We start from the raw sequence: 22,827 nt of genomic DNA on the forward strand, positions 1-22,827 counted from the left end.
AAAAAAAAAATGGATATACCTGTAACATATATTTATGTATGCGCAATTGTTTAAAACACACCTGACATGTATTTTACAAACAGCTTTAATGTAAATATTAAACATCAATACAGTTTATATTATTTAATCAAAAACAAATAAATATCAAAATATACAACATAAATTAGTTTATTATAATAACATTTTTATATAGTTTAGTCAAATAAAAATTAATAACTTCGGTGATTCGTGTGAATAAAGATCTACTTAGTATTACATAAAACTAAAAAAATGTTCTTTTACAATTCATTACTTTTACTTAGTAATATTTTAATTGTAGCAGTACACACTCAATCTGAAAGTCGAGCAAGTGAGTTTTTATTAAAAAAAAATTATCTAAAAATTAATTTGAATTTTCACTGAATTACTTTTCTGTGTAAATTCATTCAATTCTCTTTTAGTCATATTGACATGCGTTCTTAAATATATAATTAATGCATTTAAATCCTTATCGATGTAGCTACCAGACTATCGATCAATAAAGTATATAGTAACAATTAATACATTGTTATTTTCTCCTACATTGTTATAACACAAGAATTTGTTAAAAAAGTTTTGAACTTTATGTTACAAGATCGTTTTTGATTGATTTATAACATACAAACTAAAATGGAATCTCCATACTTTTTTTGTGCCATCATTCGGGTTGTCTCAAATAAATTTCTCCATTCAAATATCTCCATTATATACAAAAAATTTTATACTGTCAAATTTTAAAAGTTATAATTTTTCTAAGGTTGATATATGTAGCTAATATGAATCTACTATGGCCTATGGGACTATAAATCTATCATCAAAATCAATACCGAATGTTCGATCATTCCCTTTTGCAATTATCTTAGTCTTATATTACTCAACAACAGAGTTCGACAGCGCATATACGCTTAGTTTTCAAAATGTAGGCTCCCCACAAAACCCACAACATTATGGTCCATGACACTATTGTTTTAATTGATTAAATATATGCAAACAAATTTATTTTTCGATATTTGCTTTGCAAACAGCTTTAATGTAAACATAATATACATCAATAAAATGTATATTATTTAATTAATAATAAATAAATGCCGGAATATGTAACATAAATTAGTTTATTATAAAAACATTTTATATGGTTTACTCAAATAATAAAAATTATTCGAAAATAATAATAAAGATTAAGAGGACGCCATACCCGCGTGTGTTGTCTCTGTTTTATTGACATAGTGACATACATCATAGCAACATTTAGTTCAGCAGAATACATTTTGCGATGTTAGCTTTAATATTATAGTAAATTTACCTATCATAAAATTTAAAGTTAAGAATTTTATCTGGACAATGATTCATGATTTTATTGATATTATTATTTTAAAGTGAGTTATGAACATTTTAAAATTGCAATATTTTACATAGCTGTAACTCATTTTAAAATAATAATATCATTAAAAGCATATGTCATTGTCTAAATAATAATCATACATTTAAATTTATTGAAATATTAAAGTTAACATCACAAAATGTATTCTGCTGAACGAAATTTTGTTATGATGTACATAGACAGAGACGAAACATGCAGGTATAGCATCCTCTTAAATATTTACGAATATGTAAGTATTATATACTATTCCTGACATACATTAGCCGATATATAATTTAGGATTTCATTAGTTTTAGTAAATTTACTTTATCCTTTTTATACTCTCATATTTATAATATTTATATTATATAATCAAAGGAAATTATAAATTATTGCCAAAAAATTCTTTATAGGTGATTTAATAATTTCGTATTAAATTGTCAAACTTTTTGATCGATGATATATTTAATAACTCGTAAAAAATACTTTTAAAATGTCTCTGTGCATTGTAATTAGAATTTCTAATTATTCAAGTAAGATAATGGTGCAGGAATGTTTCAAATTTCGACAGTATATGTATTTAAATTATAACTGCAAAATAACAAATATTGTTTGAGATTTTTAGTACATTATACAATTATTGCGTTTATACATTAAACCATAAAACAATAAAACACATTATTTTAATTTGGATTCAACTTACAAGTGGGTGTATGTTAGCAAGACACGAGTGTTTTTTGGATATTTTTTTTAATTCCTGCAGTTAGTACCCGCATTAATTTATCAAATTATTTAGCTACTTGCAAACAAAAATAGTTTTATAAATAGTTAGAAAAACAAATTATAAATGTTGAAAATGTATATTGTCAATAAATAACGCAAAAGAGTGGATAGGTATAAACAATTTTTATACACGTCATATATTTGAAGAAAAATTAAAGTTTCATTGTTTCATATTAGAGTAACGCTAATGCGTGCACAGTGTTCACAAGAGCATCATTTTAAATTTTAACTTTTTGATATACTTAATTAGGATGTTGATCTGAATGTACTGTACGAAACTCGATTATCACCTTAAAACAATTTTAAAAGAAACACAACATTATTAATATTTGAATAACAACAAAAAATAAATAAAAATACGTTGGTTTTTTCAAAAACTGATTTGGCTAAAACTCCTTTTTTTAGTTTATTTTTTGTTTTTCTCGATTTTTCTTTTTAATATTTACTTTTTAAAACAATTTACAGCGATGCCAATTTACTGTGAAACCTCAAATTTTATTAATATTCTTAGAGTTGCACTTGGGTCGGGAAAACCTATAATGAACGCATTGCTCTTTGTTTACCTTATACCATACTTAAAACGAATAACGAATATCATTTGACAATTGGAAAAATAATTTGTATTCTATTGTCACTTTTTATATAATATTATAGGTTCTTATTAAACAAGAACATATTTTTAAATTCTTACTAACACAAAAATGTAATTTTTATTTTTATTAACCCCGGAAATAAAATAGTATAAAGTTGTTCACATAATTGTTATAACTTTTTAGTTTGTTAAAGTTTTTTATGTTTAATTTATTTTTAGAAAATGCAAAATCATGTTATAAATGAAAATGAAAATATGAATTTATTAATTGGTTTTCAGGCCTTGGAAATTCATCATGTAGTTATTCTGGTAATCTCAAAGCAGAATGTGATTTAGAGGATGTCAGTATTGCGGATATACCATTAGCGTGCACGGCTGTAATCTTTGATGGAATTTATATGGATTTAGCATACAATGCTTATGCACCTTGCGGAGGAGATGATTTATTGGGTAATATTACTAAAATGAATATTTAATATGTATATATTAATCCATAAATTAAAATTAATAAATAATAATCATTATGAATAAAATTATAGTATATAAGAATAATATTTAAAATATACATAAATTATAATTAAAATTATGTATTTATAACTTTATTTATTGAAATTTTAAATACACATTAGTTGTAATTAGAAAATATTGATTTAACAAGATCAGTTTATAATTCATTATGATGCATACTATGTAACTTTTTAATATGAACTCAATCAAAACTCTTCGTCACAAGTAATAATTGTTTAGAGGAAAGTTTCAAATCTTATTATTTATTTTAATTATGTATTTATATTGTATTTGATTTGCTAAATAAAATTATTACAGCCAAATAATTACATAGTATTATGTTAATAATTACTATATATAATATATATAATACTTATCCTATTACTAGTCGCTACCGTTTTAAATATCTCCTATAATCCTATGTTTATATTAGATAATTTCGAACAATATTTTTCTAAAAACTTTCGAAAGTTTGCCATCAAGAGTTATAGCTCTTATCCTTTTTTAAGCCCTTCAATAGCTTAAGTGGTTATGGAAAAGCATTGTTTATATGTTATTATTAATTTATTAAATATCTTAAAAATTAACTTAGTTCAAAATGTGCAGTACTTCCTTTTGTATAGTACCGTAAGCACGTATAGTTAATAGTTAATCAGATTTAAACAACCTGATGTATAGTCACTAAATTAGACTCTAAGGCAGCGCTCATAAACTAACTTCTATGGATGTCCGTTTTGAAACTTACCAAAATGGTCGCGGTCCCTAACATTTAATGATTAGTGAAATACCAACTAATTTCCATTACTCAAATAATTTTTTATCATAATATAAACTTAATATGACATACTTATAGTTTTTATTTATAAAAATGTTAAATTCTACTACGCGGATAGGGGTACGTAAAAAAATTATTCGAGGTTCGCCAGTTGGTGACCTTTGCTCTAGAATATAGAATATAAATAATTGAATAAAAATAATTAATACTATACCTTTTAATGTAATAGGTAAATGTAATTATATGTTTTATAATTTATACATAACTAACATTGTGACCTCTGCTCAAGAATATGGAATATAAATAATAGAATTAAAAAATTCTATTCCTTATTATTAAACATTATAATATAACATGTAATTATATGTTTTATAATTTATATAGCTAAATTAGACATGATGTTGAAAAGTTCTAAGAATGTATTTGTATTGTATGGTCACTCAACTCAAGAAGAATGGTCTCAAGTACTTGCTTGTGAAGTATGTAATAATGGAACAAACTCACAGGATGAAATGAAAGGCTTAAAATCATTTTTGGATCAACATCCGGGGATAAAAGGTCTACTAATTACAAATTTAGAACTTGATGTAAGAACTAATTTACTATCATAAAACAGAATTATATTATATTTATTATATCATTGAGGTCACAATGATTAAAAGAACATAACTCATTTATTTTTATTACATTTGATACTCGTATTTATAGTTCATACAGTGGAAGCGTTGTAGCTATAACAACTTAAAATCCTTGTACACATTTTATTGATTTTAATTTGGATGTACTTAACAAATTTAACTTATGTTAATTTTGTATTCTTTATTTTTCATTATTTATATTTTTAATAAGAAATGATTAGAACCAGTTAACTTTTCCAAATTATTAAAATGTATAATAGTTCATATAAATATTTAACAATATTTTAATAAAATTTATTTTGTTTTTAAAGGACAACTCCGTAGATTTTCCCGAATACTCTGAAAATTTAAAAGTTTATCTTGATACAATGAGATCGACTTTTCCTGATTTGGCTATTGGCCTTTATTTAGTCGGAAAATTTATAGTAGATCAGTATACCCACCCAAAATCAACTTGTGAGTATATTATGTATTATCTTTATTCTTTATCTATGTACCTATGTTTATTCTTTATGTATAAATAAGAATTTGAGAAGTATTAATATTTTCAGAAACAGGTAGTATTTTTGTTGTTATACTCGAAGATACTTATTCTTACTAGCCGATAGAATATTGTTACTATAGAATGAAAAATTACATTAGGTAATAGTAAATTTTTCAAGTGATATTCTTTTATAGTGATGTCAAATTTATTAAGATTGCAGTTGTAACAACAAAATCGACTTTGTTAAATGTTAACGGCTAATATATTGATGTTGGTAAATTATATATTTCTGAAAACATTATGTTGTAATCATTAATATTGGTACACCTATAGTGGTGTTATATAGATCATCTCATTCGGTATATTAGTCAAATTAGTTATATTTTAAATATTTGAAATTAATACCATTTACTATAGCTATAGCAAATGTCATCTTTTTAAAACGTATTACAATGGAAACCCGATAAAATACAAAAAGAAAGAACCATATCATCATATCTGTTTACAAAAGTTTCTAGCATGCGAAAACTTTATAAATTAAATAACAAGTTTAAAGTTACACTGGAATTAAATATCATAATATCAAATGTTATAAATTAATTAAACTCAATCAATTCAATACTGATCAATATAGTCATGAGGTCAGCTATATCTAATTAGCAGTAAGCTTAAGCAGTAAATCGGTAAAACTAAAAAACTTTCATTAAACTCATTCAAGCCTTTTTTTTTATCATTTCTACTTTGTGGGTCATGTGGGTCCTATATTACGATAGCAAACTTTAAAATCGAATTAGGCAATATAAGACTTTTAGGGCCGCTAGCAATTTAAATTCGCTGCTAACCTGCTTCTGAATCTAGAGTGCCTTTAAAATTTTACAATAGGATCGGGTAAATTATTTCTAAATAATAAAAGATTTTTGATTAAAAAGGTATTAGGTAATATTATCTCAACATAATTAGTAATTTTATGGGTCAATGAGTATCAATATTTTCAGAAAAATAAGTATTAGAATATATTATAAAAAAAAAAAACAGAAAAAATAAAAAAGCTTAAGTTGATTTTGTTGGTAACACAACTTTTTTTCTAAGAGATTTTTAATTGGCATGAAAAAAGGGTATGTGAAAAAAAGGAAACCGATAAAATTAATATTTTGTTTTAGGTAATACCCATTATATTAAATTATAAATCTTTAAAAAAACAACGAAACATAGTAAAGACTAATATAGTGTCTTGTTCACGCATATAAGTTTTAAGAGTTATCGTTATTAAAAATGTAATACTTATTTTAATTTTTTTAAATAGGGTTGAATTTCACAATAATAGATTCATCCGTAGATTTCTACAGTATTTCTGTAGTGACTTTTAATGATTGTACTGATGAATTCAAACTTCTTGGAACAGCTCCAATAGGATTATCGAAATCATTAAATACTACAAGTTTAGGACATTCAAATTCGTCAAGTACAGGTTCATCGAATTCATCAAGTACAGGTTCATCGAATTCATCAAGTACAGGTTCAACAAATGTAACGATGCCAGTTACAAATTATACATTGGTATTGAAACAATATTATTAACAAAGTTTGCTGAGTTGGATCTCCTAAATAATTGTATTTTTCTAGAGTAATTTAAAAGATATTTTAGCAGACATATCTATTCCACAAAATAAAACATATTATAGATATAGATTGAGCCCTTTGTCATCGGATGATACATTATCACTGTGTAACGATACCGTTGCCGAGGTAAAAAAATTCAACATCAATTATAATAAATGACTTATGATTAGTTAATAATTTAAGTTATTAATATGATCATACACTAGGTATGCTATCACAATGTCATAGGTGATATATATTATGTATAATAGATAATAACATATGTTAGAATAGAATAGAATATATTTATATATTTATGTATATAATATTATTATATTTTAATAATACAAAATTGGCTGCGGTCAACATAAATTGGTAGCAAAGCGTATTTATAGTGGCTTTATTATAGTTATTTTTGGTATATATTTAAAGTATCATGTTATTATTGCACAAGCAAATAGAGGAGCTGGGTGGTCACATAAGAAAGGCTTGGGCAATCGAAAGGAAATTTATGAATTTTAAACTTTTTACATTCGACCCACCGAAGTACTCAACTAGATTTATTTTCCTTTTCAAAGAGGGGCTGATATCAAAAATCAAAGCACTATTACTACTCAAAAAAACATTATGACATTTACAAAAATAAAAAATAAAAAAATAATAATACATCATTGTAAAATCAATATATTCATCACTCCGTCCAGAATCTAAAAAAAAATCATAACTCGTTTACAAAAATAAGTATTACATAACCCAAATCTTAATAGCCGGATAATGTCGTGACTTTTAGGTTTGATATTGTTAATTAATTTTAATATTAAGTGTTATTAGCTAAAATTGGTTCTGCCGAATAAAAAGTTTACTATTTACCAATTGTACGATTAAGAAAACAGGTTCAGACATAAAACGATATAAGAAAGAATGTTGTAGGAACTATAGTATTTTAAGAATATGTCTTCATATATGGTAGGTGCAGACGTGAAGTTCCAGTTTGAAAAATGAAGTACAATAATGAACTAGACGAATTTATCGAAAACTATTTGCATTAAAAAAATATTAATTTTGTCTAACTAAACGTTTTTATAGTTTTGTTCAAATGCAACTGGTTCAAGTTCTTGGTGTTTCGATACTATAGAATCGTTTAATGAAAAAGTAATATTTTTTAATAAACAAAAATATTTGATGTATTTACCTAACTATTTTAAATAATTAATTTTTAGGGTCAATTTGCCAAAGAAAATGGAGCAGGATTTATAGTTAATATTATCGATTTAAATGATCCTGATAATGTTTGTAAGTGTGGACCATATCCATCGTTTAACGCTATTTTAGATGGTTATAATGGTATTAGTGCTAATACCTCAAAAGAATGTGCTTTATTAAAGAGATCTTAGAAGATATAGCTAAACAATTTTTGGAGGATATGCATCACCTCATTTTAGATCATTTTGTATTGTTTAACTAAAATGATTTTTAATTTTCAGTTACGGTCTTGATTTAGACTATTATGATATTATTTAAGATTGTTCACATTATGTTTATTAAATTTAAATAATTTTGTTATATTAGAAAATTTAAAAAATATATATTTAACAATTTACTAAATTTTTGTTTTTATTGATTGTGTTATACTACAATATACTATAAGATAAAGTAGGATTATTTTAACAGGGATTGCTACTAATATATTAATTACCTCTAAAATGACTAGAAATTATACTTTATCAGATACCAATTACCAACTTTAAATTGTACTCGTATGATGGATGCGGTTGGCATATCATCCACATTTTAGCATTCTTCGATTTCAAAAAAAAAAAATAGCCCAATAAAAAATGTATACTAAAAATGTAGCGCAAGTGTCTGAATTATATTTAAAAGAATTTTTTGTTTAAATATTGAATAGAACATAAGTTATTTCATTTGTCAGATCTTCGTTTAACAACCCGTATATATTTATGATTAGTTAATAATTTATGTTATTAATATAATCATACACCAGGTACCTATGTCGCATGAGAATAATAGTTAAGAATGATGCTATTAGCAACTGGATAAGGACATGCATTAGGTTGTGCGCAAAAAACCAATACCAACTCTTATGAAAAAACTATTGTAAATCTATAATACTTTACCGATCAAATAACATACCGGATTGTCATCATGATTAAAATATAAATATAATTAACGAATTAGAGGTTCATAAAACAGTTTCTTTGTTTATTTTCGTACCTAGCCTGTGGATACGATTCGCATTTTAAAGTATTATTATTTTTATTGGAATTAATGTATTCATGATGTATTCATCTAATGTTGTTTTTATATAACTAACGCATAACACGTTAAAAATTTTTATTATCAGTTCCAATATGTGTTAGCTTAAAGTTTAAGATTGAAATTTTTAGACCGAAATTATTATACATAAAAGTATGAATATCTGTGTTCATTCGTTCGTTTTTTACGGTAGGTATACTAATTTAGTAATTATTAATCAAGTCACGAGTACTTATTATAACTAGTTAATATTTAAAAAAATACACAAAACTCGTTTTTAAATTAAAGTATTGTAAAACCCAAACCTTAATGGCTTAATAGCCGGATAATGTCGTGACTGTTAGGTTTAATATTGTTATTTAATTTTAATATTGAGCGTTATTAATTAAAACTGATTTTAAAAACAGCGAAATAATCCCCACATGCATACACATGTCAACAACGCACTAAATTAAAAAAATGATTTTCTTTTTCAAAAGTATCAGTATATCTTCAATCGCATTAACTAATCTATTTATCCAATAGAATGTATGAAACTATATATGATTTGGTTATGTAAGTCGATAATGTTTTTTTACATTATTAAACACATTTGTTTCAATATTATTAAAATTTAAAGATAAGATTTTGAAAGGTTAGAGTATAATTTAAACAAATGTCAGATATTTTGAAGAATGTGAACTTAATATAAAAATCGTGACGATGTATTTTTTATATTTTTATATAGATACATATGTGGGCTCTTGTATTAACTTTTCAAGAACATTGGCCCAGTGGATGATCTCTTTTATGACCAATCTTAGAAAAAAATAAAATAAATTGAAAATATTTATAAATAAGTACCCCAAAAGAGTCAAAATATTTAGAAAATTGTAGTTTGTAATCTCAATAGTATATTTTGGTTTTTTATTACAACGAAAATATAAAATGTATAGCATTAATGGTAAAAATATTCAACATATTATTATAAGAACTAGTGTAAAAAACCTTATATTCCTTTTGAACATTTCAAATATCTATAGCAATTTGATTTTAGTCACACAACAACAACAACTAATCGATTTGTCAATTACTAATTTTGCATAACATTTTTATTTATTTAATATTAAAATTCAATGTTTTTTTTTTATTCTAAAAAAAAATTGTTATACCTGTAACATATATTTATGTATGGCGTATGCGCAATTGTTTAAAACACACCTGACATGTATTTTACAAACATCTTTAATGTAAATATTAAACATCAATACAGTTTATATTATTTATATAACAAATAAATATCAAAATATACAACATAAATTAGTTTATTATAATAACATTTTTATATAGTTTAGTCAAATAAAAATTAATAACTTCGGTGATTCCTGTGAATAAAGATCTACTTAGTATTACATAAAACTAAAAAAATGTTCTTTTACGATTCATTACTTTTACTTAGTAATATTGTAATTGTAGCAGTACACACACAATCTGAAAGTCGATCAAGTGAGTTTTTATTAAAAAAAAATTATCTAAAAATAAATTTGAATTTTCACTGAATTACTGTTTCTGTGTAAATTAATTAAATTCTCTTTTAGTCATTTTGACATGCCTTCTTAAATTTATATATATTTTTTTTATTATTAAAAGTAAGGCTTCAACATCACAGGTCGTTAGCCTAGTTTAAATTACAATTAGATTAGAAATAGTAATAGAAAAAAGGTAAATATACAAAATTTATTTTGACTTAAAGACTACGGTTTGTTTATGAGATTAATTTTGGTTAAAAATGAAATAGTTTTGGGAATGTTGTTTTGTTGAGTGCCTCATCCATATTCGGTGGTATTGATAAGTTTTTTCTTATGTCCTGGGTTTTTGGTGCAATCAAGGAAGATGTGTTGGACTGAAAGGTTAATGTTTCTAAGTGCCAAATAAATCGTTAATTGATCATTTTTTCTACGATTTTTTTTAGAGTATTAATAAGTGAAATAGGTCAATAGTTAATAATATTGAATTTGTTTTTATTGGGTTTAGGGATTGGTATTATAATCGCATTGTGCCACTGATCAGGGTATATGCCATTGTCCCAAATTATGTTGAATATTTGTAGGACAATATCATAGCCCATGTGGGTAGGTTTTGAATAAAAGAAAACGATATCCCATCAGGGCCAGAGCTTTTACATTTGCATCTGGATAAGGGCTTATATAATTAATTTAGGCTAAAAGGCGTATTCAGGTGGTTATCATCTTGGTGGAAATTGGTTACTAGTTCGTTTCTGATATTATCTTTAACAGTATTTTTGAAATTTATAAAATCTAGGTGAGCAGTTACTGTTTTTTTTTTTTTAAATTTTGCGCAAAAGCTTCGAATATTCTGAAGGCAGTGAGAGGTTATTGTTATCATAATGTAGATTAAGGGGAAGTGGTTGGTAGTTTATCCCCTTAATAGATTTTATCTTATTCCACATTTTCGTTGGGGATATGTTGGGTTTTATTAAGCTGGTACATTTTTGTACATGATTCTGTTTTGCTTTTTTTTGTTATGAATCTTGCTTGAGCACGTGCTTTATTTAGGTTTAAATGCTCGTCAGCTAGTTTGTTTTTTTTAAATCTGTTTAATGCTTTTTTATATAATTTTATTGCATCATTAGAATCTTTATTCCACCAGGGAACTGTTTTTCTTTCTAATTGAGTATTAGTTCTGTCAATGGTCTTATTGACAACTTCTAATATAATGTTACAAAAATGATCAATAATTAAAATGATTTTAATTTGATTCGTTATGAGTTCAAGATTCATTGTTTTGTCATTAAGATTTTGTGTAATAATATCGCTGTATAGATTCCAATTTGGATTTTTAAAGCGCCATCGGGAAAATGAGTGAGTTTTGGTTGGTTGGTAGAAGATTTTTATGGCCAATGGTCGCTGGTGCTGTATTCTGTAAGGACATTTCATTCGGTTATAGGAGCGAAAGCACTATTTAATATTGTGAGATCAATGGCCGAGAAAAAGTTGTGAGCCACATTGTGGTGTATGTATTCCCCGGAGTTTAGTAATGTTATTTGACTATTTTCTAATAATTTTTCCATCGTTCTGCCTCTGGCATCGGTGTAGTCAAATCCCCAAATTTAGTTTCAGCTGTTAAAATCGCCGAGAAAAATAAAAGGCTAGGGTAGTTGTTTAATGATATCATTAAGGTCATTAGGTAACAGATTGGTGCTATTCGGTAGGTAAATGTTACAGACACATAAGGAAGTTTTAAGGTGTATAGAGACAGCAATAACTTCAAGTGGGGAATGAATATGAATTTCAGTGCTTTCAAAGAGGTAATAGCAACTCCACCGCTTGCACGGTGGTATGATTAGCGATTTTTGAAAAATCCATTATATCCTTGCATGGGAAAGGTGGTGTTTATATTTTTTTTGGTATAGTTTTCTATTACATATTTGAATTGGCATAGAGAGATGGATGGGTTGTAAGAGAAGAGGTCCTCGGCTGGTTTGAGACCAGCAGATAATTTATCACCTGTCTTAGATGAGGAGTTAGATCTGGATATAGTGTTCTTTAGCGTTTTTTGCGGTATTTCTACTTCTATCAATGTTAGTATATCGTTAGCTTCGTTGGTTGATAGGTTTACCGGAGGCGGTGATGATAATGTTACTAGATATGTGGCGTCAGAAAGAGGCCTTTGATGTAGTTCATTAAGTGAGGTGTAATGATTCAAGGTTTTTATGAATTTGGTTTGGAGACAGAGACTGGAGAATTTGGTTGATCTGATAATCTTCTGTGATCCCTTTCATTATTTGAGGGAATGTGAATGTAAGATTGGGGTTTTTATTGTAGGGGTGTGTATGGCCATATCTTTGGTGTCGATGTCTGCGAGGAAGTGTACGGAAGGTTCTTCTATTAAAGTTTTTTCACAGAGGGGTCTTCCACAGAAAGAGGTTGCGTATTGTTAGAGGTGTGGCGGGGGATTTACACATGTGATTCTGTCATCGGTTAAGAATACTCTGAAATCGGTCTGGTTGTGAAGTAGTGATAAACATTCTGGAAGATTTGGTGTGTCTACATGTTTGATAAAAAATTGGCGGCGGAAGCTTAAGTAGAGGAAGTGGTTATAGATGTATTATTTGTATGACGAGGTAGAGTGGATTGTGTAGTAGATGTTTTTAGGCTTGGTAATTTGTATTGAATTTGTTTTATTTGAAAGTTCAGTCGATATCGGTATTCTAATGATCGACAATAAAAGACGGTCTGCCCGTCTATTAACGTTTCTCATTATGTGATAAGGTGGGTAATTAAATAATACAATTATATTACCCATGTAATGTACGTGTGTGTCCAGCAGTGGTGTGCTATCAGGAAAAATTATTTTTCTGGGAAAACCGAAATCTTGCAAATTCTAAAAATTCAATCAATTATATAAAATTATCAATCAATAATAAAGTATATAGTAACAAATAATACATTGTTATTTTCTTCTACAATTTTATAACACCAGAATATGCTAAAAAAGTTTTGAACTTTATGTTACAAGATCGTTTGTGATTGATTTATAACATACAAACTAAAATTGAATCTTCATACTTTTTTTGTACCATCATTCGGAATGTCTCAAACAAATTTCTTAATTTAAAAAGTTTTAAAGCATATGCCATAGTAAAGGTAATGATTGTTGCTCCAAGTGACTTTATCGATGAACTGATGGCTGCTTCAAAAGTCTGGGATAATTATAAACATCAGGTATAGAAAATTTATAAAAAACCATACATTAATACAAATATTTTATCTTTTTCAATATGAAAAATAGTTAAACTAATTGTAGTACTAGTTTTTAAGCTGATGTTTCACATGCATAACAAACATTGTTGAATAATGGTATACAAGATGATCGTATAATTGTATGATGACAGACGACGTAACCTGCAATTCAAAGTAAGATATATTGTACTTATTATTAATACAAATTCAAAATAATAAAAAGTAATAATTGTGGCATAAAAGAATATATCTTAGTTATCATTGTAAAATGTAACGTGGAACAAATTGTACAATTATATTAAAACATTAAACTTGATTATTTTGAGTGTAACTAAAGGGAATCTATTTCTTTTTAAGTTGATTTAAATAAGTCTTAAAAGAACATAATAATAGCAACTCACCGCATCAATTTATTAGTCAGTCCTAATATAACCATTACAAAAACTTGCAAACCTATGAGCCTAAGACTATATCAAATTATATATAACTATAAACTATTTAAAAATCAAATTTCGATGTAAATTTTAAAGAAAAATTGTGAGGATAATCGCCACTGACCATTTTTAAAAAGTTAATACCAGTTTAATATTCTAGGGGTGTGTGCGTTTGGATCATGTAAATGTGATCGAAATAACAAATTATCAATGTGTGACTGTGACTGTGTGTAAAAAAAACAGCGGAATAATCCCCCACATGCATACACATGTCAACAACGCACTACATTAAAAAAATGATTTTCTTTTTCAAAAGTATCAGTATATCTTCAATCGCATTAACTAATCTATTTATCCAATAGAATGTATGAAACTATATTTGAATTGGTTATGTAAGTCGATAATGTTTTTTTACATTCTTAAACACATTTGTTTCAATATTATTAAAATTTAAAGATAGGATTTTGAAAGGTTAGAGTATAATATAAACAAATGTCAGATATTTTGAAGAATGTGAACTTAATATAAAAATCGTAACGATGTATTTTTTATATTTTTATATAGATACATATGTTGGCTCTTGTATTAACTTTTCAAGAACATTGGCCCAGTGGATGATCTCTTTTATGACAAATCTTAGAAAAAAATAAAAGAAATTGAAAATATTTATAAATAAGTACCCCAAAAGAGTCAAAATATTTAGAAAATTGTAGTTTGTAATCTCAATAGTATGTTTTGGTTTTTTATAACAACGAAAATATAAAATGTGTAACATTAATATAAAAATATTCAACATATTATTATAAGAACTAGTGTAAAAAACCTTATATTCCTTTTGAATATGAAGTATCTATAGCAATTTGATTTTAGTCACACAACCAAAAAAACTAATAGATATATAAACTATATATATATATATAGTAATTGTCAATTACTAATTTTGCATAACATTTTTATTTATTTAATATTAAGATTCAATGTTTTTTTTTTTTATCCCAATTATTTTGAAAAATACTAGGATTTTTCCTTTTTGATCCTCTTAAATAACAACAACTAAATGTAATTTTTCACCAGAAATCACATCCAAAGTTAAAATTCTAAACAGTAGATTGCACAAAATGTGATTAGCGATGACAGATAGAAACATATATCATACAATAAAATTGGAATATGGTATAACGATTTTGGTATAATACACAGACAAAATCGATTTTTATTATTACTATTCGAGCGGTTAGATGGTAGCTATTTTATTTATTTTAATTTGATGCATAAAACATAAATCACGAATAATTCAAAAATTCCACTTAATTCGTGCTGCTTTTGAATCATAAATATTATATAACTATAGTTATTAATTACGAACTAAAGTTTACAAAATGGCAGGTTTATATTAAAAAAAAAAATGTTATACCTGTAACATATATTTATGTATGCGCAATTGTTTTAAAACACACTTGACATGTATTTTACAAACAGCTTTAATGTAAATATTACAGTTTATATTATTTAATCAAAAACAAATAAATATCAAAATATACAACATAAATTAGTTTATTTAAATAACTTTTTTATATAGTTTAGTCAAATAAAAATTAATAACTTCGGTGATTCGTGTGAATAAAGATCTACTTAGTATTACATAAAACTAAAAAAATGTTCTTTTACGATTCATTACTTTTACTTAGTAATATTGTAATTGTAGCAGTACACACACAATCTGAAAGTCGAGCAAGTGAGTTTTTATTAAAAAAAAATTATCTAAAAATAAATTTTAATTTTCACTCAATTACTGTTCCTGTGTAATCTGATTCGATTCTTCTTTAGTCATATTGACATGCGTTCTTAAATATATAATTAGTGCATTTAAATCCTTATTTATGTAGCTACCAGACTATCGATTGTAACAGTACATCACTCACTAAAAAAAGTTCTTATCAGGACTACACAATATCAGAACACGCCTTACAGGAAATAACAGTAGTCAGAGCCGTTTTACAAAATATAAGTTCTTTCAACTACACTAACAACCTGACAAATACGGACATGGATAGGGGAGGTCAAGATAAATAAAATGAATAAAATATTAAAATCAATATCTCTCATATTATACTCCCATATTTATATTATATAATCAAAGGAAATTATAGGTTATTGCCATTAAATTTTTTGTAGGTGATTTCATAATTTCGTATTAAATTTTCAACCTTTTTGATCGATGATATATTTTGTAACTCGTAAAAAATACTTTTAAAATGTCTTCGTGCATTAGTCATGTTTAATTTATTTTTAGAAAATGCAAAATCATGTTATAAATGAAAATGAAAATAAAAATATGAATATATTAATTCGTTTTCAGGCCCTGGAATATCATCATGTAGTTATGCTGGTAATCTCAAAGCAGAATGTGGTTTAGAGGATGTCAGTATTGCGGATATACCACATGGGTGCACAGCTATAATTTTTGATGGAATTTATATGGATTTAACAAACAATGTTTATGTATCGTGCGGAGGAGATGATTATTTAGGTAGGTAATATTACTAAAAAGAATATTCAATATGTATATATTAATCCATAAATTAAAATTAATAAATAATATTCATTATGAATAAAATTATAATATATAAGAATAATATTTAAAATATACATAAATTATAATTAAAATTATATATTTATAACTTTATTTATTGAAATTTTAAATACACATTAGTTGTAATTACAAAATATTGATTTCACAATATCAATTTAGAATTAATTATGATGCATACTATGTAAATTTTTAATACAAACACAACTAAAATTCTCGGTCACAAGGTACCTATAATTGTTTATAGGGAAGTTTCAAATCTTTGTATTTACTAGTCGCTACCGTTTTAAATATCTCCTATAATCATATGTTTATATTAGATAATTTCGAACAATATTTTTCTACCAACTTTCGAAAAATTTAGATCAAGAGTTATAGCTCTTACCTATATTTTATTAAGCCCTTCAATAGCTTAAGTGGTCATGGCAAAGTATTGTTTATACGTTATTATTAATTTATTAAATATCTTAATAATTAACTTAGTTCAAAATGTGCAGTACTTCCTTTTGTATAGTACCGTAAGCACGTATAGTTAATAGTTAATCAGATTTAAACAACCTTATGTATAGTCACTAAATTAGACTCTAAGGCAGCGCTCATAAACTAACTTCTATGGATGTCCGTTTTGAAACTTACCAAAATGGTCGCGGTCCCTAACATTTAATGATTAGTGAAATACAGACTAATTTCCATTATTCAAATAATTTTTTATCATTATATAAACTTTATATGACATACTTATAGTTTTTATTTATAAAAATGTTAAATTCTACTACGCGGAAAAGGGTAAGTAAAAAAAGTATTCGCGGTTCACCAGTTGGTGACCTTTGCTCTAGAATATAGAATATAAATAATAGAATAAAAATAATTAATACTAAACCTTTTAACGTAACAGGTAAATTTAATTATAATTTTTATAATTTATATAGCTAAATTAGACGAAATATTGAAAGATTCTAAGGATGTATTTGTATTGTATGGTCACGCAACTCAACAAGAATGGACTCAAGTACTTGCTTGTGAAGCATGTAATAATGGAACAAACTCACAGAATGAAATGAAAGGCTTAAAATCATTTTTGGATCAACATCCGGGGATAAAAGGTCTACTAATTACAAATTTAGAACTTGATGTAAGAACTAATTTACTATCATAAAACAGAATTATATTATATTTATTATATCATTGAGGTCACAATGATTAAAAAACATAATAACTCATTTATTTGTATTACATTTGATTTTTATAGTTCATACAGTGATAGCGTTGTAGCTATAACAACTTAAAATTCTTGTACACATTTTAATTTGGATGTACTTAACAAATTTAACTTATGTTAATTTTGTATTCTTTATTTTTCATTATTTATATTTTTAATATGAAATGATTAGAACCAGTTAACTTTTCCAAATTATTAAAATGTATAATAGTTCATATAAATATTTAACAATATTTTAATAAAATTTATTTTGTTTTTAAAGGACAACTCCGTAGATTTTCCCGAATACTCTGAAAATTTCAAAGTGTATCTTGATACAATGAGATCGAATTTTCCAGATTTGGCTATTGGCCTTTATTTAATAGGAACATTTATAGTAGATCAGCATACCAACCCAAAATCAACTTGTTAGTATATTATGTATTATATTTATCTATTTATCTATATGTTTAATGTTTATGTATTAATAAGAATTTGAGAAGTATGGATATTTTCAGGAACAGGTAGTATTTTTGTTTTTATATTCGTAGATACTTATTAGTTATTCTTACTAGCCGATAGAATATTGTTACTATAGAATGAAAAATTAAATTAGGTAATAGTAAATTTTTCAAGTGATATTCTTTTATAGTGATGTCAAATTTATTAAGATTGCAGTTGTAACAACAAAATCGACTTTGTTAAATGTTAATGGCTAATATATTGATGTTGGTAAATTATATATTTCTGAAAACATTATGTTGTAATCATTAATATTGGTACACCTATAGTGGTGTTATATAGATCATCTCATTCGGTATATTAGTCAAATTACTTATATTTTAAATACTTGAAATTAATACCATTTACTACAGCTATAGCAAATGTCATCTTTTTAAAACGTATTACAATGGAAACCCGATAAAATACAAAAAGAAAGAACCATATCATCATAGTTTTTCTGTTTACAAAAGTTTCCAGCATTCTAAAACTTTATAAATTAAATAACAAGTTTAAAGTTACACTGGAATTAAATATCATAATATCAAATGTTATAAATTAATTAAACTCAATCAATTCAATACTGATCAATATAGTCATGAGGTCAGCTATACCTAATTAGCAGTAAGCTTAAGCAGTAAATCGGTAAAACTAAAAAACTTTCATTAAACTCATTCAAGCCTTTTTTTTTATCATTTCTACTTTGTGGGTCATGTGGGTCCTATATTACGATAGCAAACTTTAAAATCGAATTAGGCAACATAAGACTTTTAGGGCCGCTAGCAATTTAAATTCGCTGCTAACCTGCTTCTGAATCTAGAGTGCCTTTAAAATTTTACAATAGGATCGGGTAAATTATTTCTAAATAATAAAAGATTTTTGATTAAAAAGGTATCAGGTAATATTATCTCAACATAATTAGTAATTTTATGGGTCAATGAGTATCAATATTTTTAGAAAAATAAGTATTAGAATATATTATAAAAAAAAAAACAGAAAAAATAAAAAAGCTTAAGTTGATTTTGTTGGTAACACAACTTTATTTCTAAGAGATTTTTAATTGGCATGAAAAAAGGGTACGTGAAAAAAAGGAAACGGATAAAATTAATATTTTGTTTTAGGTAATATCCATTATATTAAATTATAAATCTTTAAAAAAACAACGAAACATAGTAAAGACTAATATAGTGTCTTGTTCACGCATATCAGTTTTATGAGTTATCGTTATTAAAAATTTAATACTTATTTTAATTTTTTTAAATAGGGTTGAATTTCACAATAATAGATTCATCCGTAGATTTCTACAGTATTTCTGTAGTGACTTTTAATGATTGTACTGATGAATTCAAACTCCTTGGAACAGCTCCAATAGGATTATCGAATTCATTAAATACTACAAGTTTAGGACATTCAAATTCGTCAAGTACAAATTCAACGAATTCATCAAGTACAGGTTTAACGAATTTAACGATGCCAGATACAAATTATACATTGGTATTGAAACATTATTATTTACAAAGTTTGCTGAGTTGAATCTCCTAAATAATTGTATTTTTCTAGAGTAATTTAAAAGATATTTTAGCGGACCTTTCTGTTCCACTAAATAAAATATATTATAGATATAGATTGAGCCCATTGTCACAGGATGATTCATTATCACAGTGTAACGATACCGTTGCCGAGGTAAAAAAATTCAACATCAATTATAATAAATGACTTATGATTAGTTAATAATTTAAGTTATTAATATGATCATACACTAAGTATGTGTCATGAGCTTAATAGTAATGAATGTTGCTATTAGAGACTTACTAAGGACTTATATTACGTTGTGCGCAACAAACCGTTTACTACTATAAACGAAATTAGTCGGTGATACCCGATTGAGCACGGTTGTTTTTGGCCGACCTTTTTGACGACCCGATTGAGCACGATAAAAAATATAAATATTGTGTAGAACGTTGTCAGATTTTCACTTTTTTATTGATCGTATGATTTAATGTATATATTATATTTTCATTGTTTTTATAGTTTCGATTATATTATATTATAAATGAATTACTGGGTATATTATATTATATTATAAATGAATTAATAGGTATAGGTACTTTGTAGGAATAAACGGTGGTTTTAATAAAATACGTGAAAATATCGGTTACGACTTAGTATTCGAAAACCAAAAAATTAACTTCACTATAAAGGCTTATCAGGAGTATTCTAAATCTAAAAATGCTGACAATCTACTTAAATACTTATTAAAAGTCGGAAATAAGTATTTAGGGAAAGAAATTTGAATTTTTACTTTTTTTTTTATATGTATATGAGTGAAACTTTGCAACTATTTTTTATTAAAATGTATTTTATTTTTTAATAATAATATTCTACGGTATCAAGATGGCAACGTCGCGCCTATTTTCATGCTCAATCGTGTTGTTTTTGGGGTTTTTTGGGGTTCCTATTGTTTTATCGTAACCGTGCTCAATCGTGTTGTGAAAAAGGTCAATCGTGCTCAATCGTGTTCCAGCCAAATTAGTTAATATGTTGGGGAGGTAAGTGGGTATGCTCTGCTGTATAGTAGAAATGGAGAGTAGCTCACTTTAATGCATGTGTTAAATTTGAATGCAAAGACTGTTATCATATTATACGAAAGAGGATTTTGAACGGAGATGATTTGTTAGCCTATGATATATTATATTATTAGCTATATTTAAAGTGTATGTATCGTTATTTTACGCGAGTTCGTAAAAAAATAAATTTCATACACTCATAAGATTTCTTCTATATAGACGCTAGAATTTTCTTTTACATTTATTTGAAGCAAAACTTATGAAAAACGAGTAGGTCCCTGTTGATTGCATTAGGCTAGTAGCATTTTATCGCGACAAGTCCAAGGCCAGTCGGTATGCTATTACAATGTCATAGGTGATATATATTATGCATATTATAATGTTCGCCCTTTTGGTTAATTTATCTTTCTTTCTGTTTCGTCGTATTATTGTATTATTATACATATTATAATGAAGACTCCAGTGATCGTATCACCCGTTTAACTACAACCGGGACAACAGTGTCAGGATCATAGTCATTTTTTATATTATTTCAAACGTATCGAAACGAAATATAAACAAGTGTATAATATTATATGTTACAATAGAACAATATATATTTATATATAATATTATTATATTTTAATAATATAAAATTGGCTGCAGTCGATATCAATTGGTAGCAGAGCGTAGTTAGAGTGGCTTCATAATAATTAATTTTGGTATATATTTAAAGTATCATGTTATTGTCGGACGAGCAAATAGAGGAGGTTGATGGTCACATATGGAAGGCTTGAGTAATCGAAAGGAAATTTATGAATTTTAAACTTTTTACATTCGACCCACCAAAGTACCAACTAGATTTATTTTCCTTTTCAAAGAGGGGCTGATATCAAAAATCAAAGCACTATTACTACTTAAAAAAACATTATGACAGTTACTTTATCGAAAACTATTTGCATTAAAAATGTATTAATTTTGTCTAACTAAACGTTTTTATAGATTTGTTCAAATGGAACTGATTCAAGTTCTTGGTGTTATGAAAATTTAGACTCGTTTAATGCCAAAGTAATAGTTTTTAATAAACAAAAATATTTGATGTATTTACCTAACTATTTTAAATAATTAATTTTTAGGGTCAATTTTCCAAAGAAAATGGAGCAGGATTTATAGTTAATTATATCGAATTAAATGATCCTGAAAATGTTTGTAAGTGTGGACCATACCCTTCGTTTAACGCTATTTTAGATGGTTATAATGGTATTAGTGCTAATACCTCAAAAGAATGTGCTTTATTAAAGAGATCTTAGAAGATATAGCTAAACAATTTTTGGAAGATATGCATCACCTCATATTAGATCATTTTGTATTGTTTAACTAAAATGATTTTTAATTTTCCGTTACGGTCTTTGTTTAGATTATGATGATATTATTTAACATTGTTCACATTTTGTTTATTAAATTTAATCAATTTTGTTATACTAGAAAATTTCAAAAATATATATTTAATAATTTACTACATTTTTGTTTTTATTGATTCTCTTATAATACAATATAATATAAGATAAACTACGATTATTTTAACAGGGATTGCTGCTAATATATTAATTACCTCAGAAACTACTAGAAATTATACTTTTATCAGATACCAACATTAAATTGTATGATCGAGGCGGTAGGTATATCATCCACATCTTAGCATTGTTCGATTTCAAAAAAAAAAAATAGCCCAATAAAAAATGTAGCGCAAGTGTCTATGAATTATATTTAAAAGAATTTTTTTTTT

At 26.0% G+C, this 22,827-nt stretch overlaps 2 protein-coding genes across 4 annotated transcripts; both read left to right on the forward strand.

Moving 5' to 3' along the window:
• The first annotated feature begins 188 nt into the window (after positions 1-188).
• LOC132927138 (uncharacterized) lies at positions 189-8,361 on the forward strand. The gene is made up of 8 exons (XM_060991600.1): positions 189-349; positions 3,033-3,203; positions 4,420-4,622; positions 4,985-5,129; positions 6,461-6,714; positions 6,781-6,903; positions 7,843-7,908; positions 7,977-8,361. The coding sequence occupies exons 1-8, from the start codon at positions 271-273 to the stop codon at positions 8,148-8,150; spliced, it is 1,215 nt and encodes a 404-aa protein (XP_060847583.1). The 5' UTR covers positions 189-270; the 3' UTR covers positions 8,151-8,361.
• A 2,057-nt stretch (positions 8,362-10,418) lies between these two features.
• On the forward strand, positions 10,419-22,562 carry LOC132927283 (uncharacterized). 3 transcript variants are annotated; one of them, XM_060991791.1, is made up of 8 exons: positions 10,419-10,515; positions 16,566-16,736; positions 17,726-17,928; positions 18,278-18,422; positions 19,760-19,989; positions 20,056-20,178; positions 22,044-22,109; positions 22,178-22,562. In XM_060991791.1, the coding sequence occupies exons 1-8, from the start codon at positions 10,437-10,439 to the stop codon at positions 22,349-22,351; spliced, it is 1,191 nt and encodes a 396-aa protein (XP_060847774.1). In that variant the 5' UTR covers positions 10,419-10,436; the 3' UTR covers positions 22,352-22,562. The 3 variants fall into 3 exon arrangements, with proteins under 3 accessions (XP_060847774.1, XP_060847775.1, XP_060847773.1); XM_060991792.1 differs by lacking the exon at positions 10,419-10,515 and adding an exon at positions 13,830-13,946; XM_060991790.1 differs by lacking the exon at positions 10,419-10,515 and adding an exon at positions 15,790-15,941.
• Positions 22,563-22,827: the final 265 nt, after the last annotated feature.

Source organism: Rhopalosiphum padi, chromosome 3 (genome assembly GCF_020882245.1).
Source record: "Rhopalosiphum padi isolate XX-2018 chromosome 3, ASM2088224v1, whole genome shotgun sequence".
Taxonomy (NCBI): domain Eukaryota; kingdom Metazoa; phylum Arthropoda; class Insecta; order Hemiptera; family Aphididae; genus Rhopalosiphum; species Rhopalosiphum padi.